The following is a 7,010-nucleotide window of genomic DNA, read 5'->3' on the forward strand; positions in this document are numbered from 1 at the left end:
AGTAGTGCATGCTTGTAATCTCAGCTATTTGGGAGACTGAGGCAGAAGAATCCACTGAGCCCGGGAGTTGGAGGTTGCAGTGAGCCTAGAATTGTGCCACTGCACTTTAGCCTGGGCGACAGAGCAAGACTCCATCTCCAAAAAAAAAAAAAAAAAAACTGGAGGGGACAAACATTCTAACAGTATCAGGGATCTGGGCAAGAGACTCAGGTTGGGTAACTGTCCGAGTAGACCAGGGGTTCTCAACCAGGAGCAATGTTGCCCCCAGGGGACGCAGGCAATGTCTAGAGACATTTTGGGTTGCCACGACTGGGCGTTGGGGAAGGGTGCTACTGGCATCTGGTGGGTGGAGGCCAATGATGCTGCTCAACACCCTGCGGCGCACAGCATGGTCCCCCACAACAAAGAGTGGTCTGGCTCGAAATGTGTGGTGGCCCACGCCTGTAGTCCCAGCTGCTTAGGAGACTGAAGTGGAAAAGGATCACTTGCACCTGGGAGGTTGAAGGTGCAGTGAGCCAGAAGCATGCCACTGCACTCCAGCGTGAGACTCTGTCTCAAAAAATATACATACCGCCCGGTAAAATGTTTAAAAAGTACCTTGTGTTCCAAACCAAATATAACTGTGAGGCCCTTTGGGCCCTCGGGCGTCCAGTTTACAACTGGTTGACAGCGGTCTCTGGAGTTGTTCCATAAGGCAGGAGCCACATGTGGCTTAAATTTTGATTATGGGGGGAAATTATTTTTTTGAGAGTCTCCCTCTGTTGCCCAGGCTGCAGTGTAGTGGCATGATCTTGGCACACTGCAACCTCCACCTCCTAGGTTCAAGCGATTCTCCTGCCTCAGCCTCCCAAGTAGCTGGGACTGAAGGGGGGCACCACTATGCCCGGCTAATTTTTGTATTTTTAGTAGAGACGGAGTTTCACCATGTTGGCCAGGCTGGTCTCGAACTCCTGACGTCAGGTGATCCGCCCGCCAAGGCCTCCGAAAGTGCTGGGGTTACAGGCGTGAGCCACCGTGCTGATTATTGGAAATTTAATACAATTTAAAATTGAGGTCCTCTGATACACCAGCCACATTTCAAGAGTGTAAGAGTCCCACGTGGCTAGTGACCGTCATAGAACTTTGTACCATTGCAGAAAGTTCTGATGGACAGTGCTCTAGGACGTAGCTGTGGCACCCCCAGGGTCCTGGGGCTCGCTCCAACTGCTTACTCCTCTTCTGTGCCCCACTCCCAGCTGCACCTGCAGATGCTGCTGCTGCCGCCCTCCTGCGAGGCCGCGGCGCCACGTGGCTGGAGAAGGCGCCGCAGCTGCCGCGTGTGCAGCTCTCCAGCGCAGCTGCAGCGCCACCGCGCGTTGCTTTCGACGCCCGAGTCCTTCGCATGCGCAGCCAGCGCCCGGGCCTCAAGTGCCCCAGGACCTGGCGCAGCCCCTGAGCCCGCATCAGGCTTCTAGTGGGCCCCGTGGGCAGTGCCAGCCTTTCCCACCTCCGCATCTGGCAAGGCCTGGCCTTCGCTGCGCGTCGGTGTCCCCATGTGCCTTCTGGAAATACCACACCTCCCCACCTGCGCATGTAGCCGTCTGGCCCTCTGTGGGCCTGGGTTCCCGCATGTGCCCTGTGGGTAGAACACACCTTCCCCAACGGCCTGGCAGCATCTGGCCTTCTCCGGGCCTCGGTCTCCCCATTTGCTGGGTGGAGAATCGCGGCCCGGCCACATCGGAGCCAATGGCTGGCCTCTGGACCTCGGTCTCCACATTTACTCAGCTGGCAGGAACACCCCTTCTCCCGCCCTCTACCTCGGTGGGTGGCCACGGCCGAGCAGACAGCGACGGCCCAGTGGAAAGGGGACAAACCCTTGTGGGCCTTCGGGCAAAGACGTAACTTTGCTTAGTCTCGGTTTATTGGCCGATCTCTTGTCAAGCGGCGGAACTGTTCCAGTCCGGAGGTGGGAGGGGAGCGGGGCCGCCGGGGGCGGGCGTCTTCAGCGTGCCCCGCGCCTCCGGTCCCCTCCCCGCAGGGCGCTCGGCAGAGCCGAGGGGTGGGAGCGCCGGCTCCAGGCGGCGGAACCTCCGCACGGGGCTCGCGCGCTTCCGGCCGGCGCCTTTTCCCAGGGACGCAGCCAACCCCTCGCACCCCCGCGCCCGCGCCCCCAGTCCCCGCGTCCCCGGCGCCGCCGGCCCGGAGCTGCCCGGAAGTCTCGGTTCCGCCGCCGGCGCTCGCCAGGGGAAGCCCGGGGCCGCCCGGGACCTCGGCCCGCTCCTCCGGACCCGAGAGGCCGCCGCACGGGGTACGGGGGCCGGGATGGAGGGAGGAGCCTGGCCCCGGGACGACGCCGAGGCCTGGCAGGCTGGGGGAGTGCGCTGGAGCCACCCGGGATGGGGGTGGGGAGCGGCAGGGTCGGGCGGAGGGACGGGAGGGGCAGTCGAGGCGCCAAGGCTCCTTGGGGAAGTGAGGGGAATAGGAGGGGCCCCGGGGCCGGGAGGCGCGGGGCGGTGTGTAGCGGGATGGGGGCGAAAACGCCCGGGTGCTGGGGTTCCCAGAAACAAGGGGAGTAGAGCAAAAGAACGGGCGGGGGCCGTGCTGTGTGTAACAGGGAGAGGGATGGGGCTCCTGGAAGAGGTGAAGAAGAGAAGAAGAGATGCCAGATGTACACAGAAAGGAGGGGAAAGTGGGCTTGGGAGAGGTGCTGTGGGAAGTGGAGTCCCGGGGCCTGGTGTGCATAACGGGGTTTGAGAGAAGGCCCCTGATGGGTACAGAAAGAAGTAACGATGTCACCGCCATATATGGGGCGGGGGAGAAAAGGGGGGCCTGGCGGAGAAGGTAGCAGGTAGCCAGGTTGGGAGGTCGGGGTATACAGAAGGAAGGCATTTGAGTCATCTTGGGGTGTATAGATGTAGTGAGACGATGGGTTCCGTAGTGGGTAGCGGTGGCTAGACTTCGAGGTGCTAAGTGTAGGAACAGGATGGAAAAGCCCTAGTGAAATGTGGGGAATTGGGTTAGTGGGGCTCTGGGGAGGTACCTAGAGAGGAAGTGAGGGAGGCCACGGAATATGAAGATGGGGAGGCCCTGCGGCATGCAGTGGGCATGGAGCCCCAGGGGGGCCTGGGGGTCGATGCGGGGGCTGGGTGGGGGGGGGGTGCGGCAGAGGGAGGGGAAGCAGCCTGAACTGGGGCTGGGCAACAGGGAAAGAAGAAACCACAGATTAGAGAAATCTCGGCGATCAGCAGGGCCGGGGTGTGAGATGTAAAGAGGTAAACAGATTTAGGGATTGATTGCAGGGGTGGGTTGAGAGAAGAAAAGGGAAGAAAAGTCGGGGGACTACGCCCTCAGACCTGACCTGGGTGCTGAGAGGTGGATCCAGGAGTGGCAAGTGGTGGCGGGGTTTTGCAGAGCCCAATTGGATGTCCTCTCGGAGGCAGCTTGATGGAACGTGGGAGAGCTGGGCTGGAGTGAGCTGTTACTTTGCTGGGGAGGTGGTCAGTGGCGCACAAAGGGTAACAAGCAGCGATAGTGGGGACGCTTTCCATTTTAGGAAGCTTTTCCTAAAAGGAAGTGACAATTTTAACTAATCTCCCCTCCGCCGCTCCCAGCTGCCGCTCCAGATGCTGCTGCTGCCGCCGCGGCCACCCCACCCTCGGTCCTCCTCTCCGGAGGCCATGGACCCACCGCCCCCCAAGGCTCCCCCTTTCCCCAAGGCGGAAGGCCCTTCCTCCTCTCCTTCCTCGGCGGCGGGGCCCCGACCCCCGCGGCTGGGCCGCCACCTCCTCATCGACGCCAATGGGGTCCCCTACACATACACGGTGCAGCTGGAGGAGGAGCCCCGGGGCCCGCCCCAGCGCGAGGCGCCCCCAGGAGAGCCCGGCCCTCGCAAGGGCTACAGCTGCCCGGAGTGCGCCCGTGTCTTTGCCAGCCCTCTGCGGCTGCAGAGCCACCGCGTGTCGCACTCGGACCTCAAGCCCTTCACGTGCGGCGCCTGCGGCAAGGCCTTCAAGCGCTCCAGCCACCTGTCGCGGCATCGCGCCACGCACCGCGCCCGCGCCGGGCCGCCGCACACCTGCCCGCTCTGCCCACGCCGCTTCCAAGACCCAGCGGAGCTGGCGCAGCACGTGCGCCTCCACTAAGCTCGAGACCCGGCTTGAGCTGCCCTGCCCCTCTCAGGGCCACGAAGTCCGACCCACACAGCGTCACTCACTCCCACACACACTCCCTGGCTCCGCTGAGGTTACTGCCTTACCCTGGGCCTCAGTTTCCCCACCTTCCAAAAGGAGGAGCATCATTCTTTCCTTACCCCCTTTCTAGCTGTGTGATGTAGACCAAAGTCGTTGCCCCTCCCTGGGCCTGGGAACCAGTCGGAACTGGGTTCCGGTCCAGCTGTGCTGTGTGAGCCTTTGCAAGTGACATGACCTCTCTAAACCTTGGTTTTCCGCTCTCTGGAGCGGTGAACCGGTGGTTGTCTGTGGGGAAGAGATGATAAAGAGCACGGGCACGGTCTGGTTCATTTCTGTATCTACCCCCCTTCCGCCCACGCCCCCTACCCTTTGCTCAATAAACATTCCGCACTTCATTTTCAAGCTCTTCCTTGCGTGTGCGTGCGCGTTGGGTGCGGGGGGGTGGAGACCGGATCTTCCTCGCTTGGGTACTTTTCTCTCGGTGTGTGTTTCTGGCCGGAGCCGTTTCGCGACGGCCCGGGCGCCCCGCCCCCACCTTCCTTCCCTAGACCCTTTCCTCTCCCTTCGGCTTCTCTCTTTCGGCCGGCGCCGCCAGCTCCTGGGGCACACCCAGAGGTCCCCTTCCCGCCGCCGCCTGCAACTGCGAGGGTAGCCCGGGGCCGCTTGGAGTCGCCCGGACCTGAGAGGCTGCTGCACTGGGTACGGGGGCCGGGAGGAGGGAGGGGGCTGGGAGCGGGTGGCGGGAGGGGCCGGACCGCGTGGAGGGTACCTGGGCCGGGGCGGGAGTGGGGCAGGCGCCGGAGGAGGCTCTTCTGGAGCTTGCAGGGGGCGAGAACTTACACAGAAAGGCCCAGAAAGCGAGGGCTGTGGCCCCGGGGGTGGAACCCCGGAGAGCGCTGGGACCTAGAACGAGCCTGGTGGTGGCCGGGCGAGCACTAGAGAGAACCTGAGGTGGGTGGACGGGTGGGAGCACGGAGTTGTTCAGACATGTCGCTGGAGAGAGGGCCAGAACCTGGGGGTCCTAACGTCGGAGCCCCTGTTAATAGGTTTGGCTTGTATGGAGGGGGTCAGGAAAGGCTTGAGTATGTAGGATGGGCCAACACGCAGACCCTGGAAAGGGCTAGGAGGAGGGGAGGGAGAGGCCTGGAGGCCTGCGGGGTGGGGCACCCACTGACCTGGGAGGCCACAAAGGGGAAAGTTAGAGCGAGGTCCAGGTTGTGCAGAGCAGGTCAAGAGATCCTGTGAGTACAGCGTGTGGTGGAGCACCGAGGCTAGGAGAGCTTTTCCAAGGAGGGAAACCCTGGGGACCTTTTAGGGGGCCACAGAGTCCAGCTGTGAGTGGGACTGGCGAAGACGGACTGAGGGCAGCAGGATGCAGAGGTCCTGGGCCGTTTATAGGGAGGGAAAAGGATGGAGCCTGCGGTGCTGAGCTGCCCTCTTCTATGTAACCTTCTTACCCCATCTCCCACCCACCAGGCCTCAGCCAGCCCTCCGGATGCTGGTGCTGCCATCCCCCTGCCCTCAGCCTCTGGCATTTTCCTCCGTTGAGACCATGGAGGGCCCTCCCCGTCGGACATGCCGCTCCCCAGAACCTGGACCTTCCTCCTCCATCGGATCTCCCCAGGCTTCATCTCCTCCCAGGCCCAACCACTACCTGCTCATTGATACTCAGGGTGTCCCCTACACAGTGCTGGTGGACGAGGAGTCGCAGAGGGAGCCAGGGGCCAGTGGGGCTTCAGGCCAGAAAAAGTGCTACAGCTGCCCCGTGTGCTCAAGGGTCTTCGAATACATGTCCTACCTTCAGCGACACAGCATCACCCACTCGGAGGTAAAGCCCTTCGAGTGCGACATCTGTGGGAAGGCGTTCAAGCGCGCCAGCCACTTGGCACGGCACCATTCCATTCACCTGGCGGGTGGTGGGCGGCCCCACGGCTGCCCGCTCTGCCCTCGCCGCTTCCGGGATGCGGGTGAGCTGGCCCAGCACAGCCGGGTGCACTCCGGGGAACGCCCGTTTCAGTGTCCACACTGCCCTCGCCGCTTTATGGAGCAGAACACACTGCAGAAACACACGCGGTGGAAGCATCCATGAGCCGGGCTGCCGGGTGCCCCAGGCACCACAGGACTTTGCAGGGAGCCTGGACTCCTGTCCAGACACCTGGTGAGAGCCCGAGGCTGGTGTGCAGGGCCCTGGACACAGGCACAGAGCAGCCGCATCTCCAAGGCAGAGCCCTGCCTGAACGAGGAATCCGTGAGTAGTCTTCAGGTCCTCCGTGTTCTGGAGCTGAGATGGGAATGAGCCCCTACACAAAATGGAGTCCTCTAGCCTAAAGATACCAGCTGTTGCATGGCAGAGCCTCGACTGGATGGGGGTGGGGAGTGTCGTGTGTAAAGTCTCTGGCCTCATAAAAGATGGCTGTGGGTCATCAGGAATCTGCCATCTTCCTGAGGCTTCTGTGCTGTTGTTGGGGAAGGGACCCCAGTCCTGCCTTCCACCCCCCAACCAGGCCTGAGACCGATCAAACAATAAACGTGTTCCCACCCTGAGCACTCGAAGTTTGTTTTTAGAGACAGCATCTCAGACCCTCTTCGGTGGCTGCCTAGCAGGGAGACCTCAGCTTGCCTGGCTGGGGAATGGGAAGGTTGGCCTGCCTTGGGGTTATCCCCTCCTCAGCTCCTGAAGACCTGGGTCATCCGGGAAGAATGTTTTTAAACGGAAACAATTTTAAAACCACAACCTCCTATCACAAACACATTTTATATGGCAATAGAGTACACAGATAAGCAAAATATATGTGAACCAAGTTTCCTTCCTTTTTTTTTTTATTTTTTAATTTTTTTTAG

The 7,010-nt window shown here is 61.5% G+C and overlaps 2 protein-coding genes across 2 annotated transcripts; both read left to right on the plus strand.

The window, feature by feature from the left end:
- The first annotated feature begins 2,047 nt into the window (after nucleotides 1-2,047).
- On the plus strand, nucleotides 2,048-6,703 carry ZNF580 (zinc finger protein 580). Its single transcript, XM_023184297.3, has 3 exons — nucleotides 2,048-2,287; nucleotides 3,591-4,868; nucleotides 5,646-6,703. The coding sequence occupies exon 2, from the start codon at nucleotides 3,603-3,605 to the stop codon at nucleotides 4,119-4,121; it is 519 nt and encodes a 172-aa protein (XP_023040065.1). The 5' UTR covers nucleotides 2,048-2,287; nucleotides 3,591-3,602; the 3' UTR covers nucleotides 4,122-4,868; nucleotides 5,646-6,703.
- ZNF581 (zinc finger protein 581) lies at nucleotides 4,646-6,713 on the plus strand. The gene is made up of 2 exons (XM_023184296.2): nucleotides 4,646-4,868; nucleotides 5,646-6,713. The coding sequence occupies exon 2, from the start codon at nucleotides 5,665-5,667 to the stop codon at nucleotides 6,256-6,258; it is 594 nt and encodes a 197-aa protein (XP_023040064.1). The 5' UTR covers nucleotides 4,646-4,868; nucleotides 5,646-5,664; the 3' UTR covers nucleotides 6,259-6,713.
- The last annotated feature ends 297 nt before the right edge of the window (nucleotides 6,714-7,010 follow it).

Source organism: Piliocolobus tephrosceles, chromosome 21, assembly GCF_002776525.5.
Source record: "Piliocolobus tephrosceles isolate RC106 chromosome 21, ASM277652v3, whole genome shotgun sequence".
Taxonomy (NCBI): Eukaryota; Metazoa; Chordata; class Mammalia; order Primates; family Cercopithecidae; genus Piliocolobus; species Piliocolobus tephrosceles.

What these genes read in the sequence shown, in the direction of transcription:
- ZNF580 (XM_023184297.3), top strand. Translation starts at nt 3,603, where the DNA reads ATGCTGCTGCTGCCGCCGCGGCCACCCCACCCTCGGTCCTCCTCTCCG.
- ZNF581 (XM_023184296.2), top strand. Translation starts at nt 5,665, where the DNA reads ATGCTGGTGCTGCCATCCCCCTGCCCTCAGCCTCTGGCATTTTCCTCC.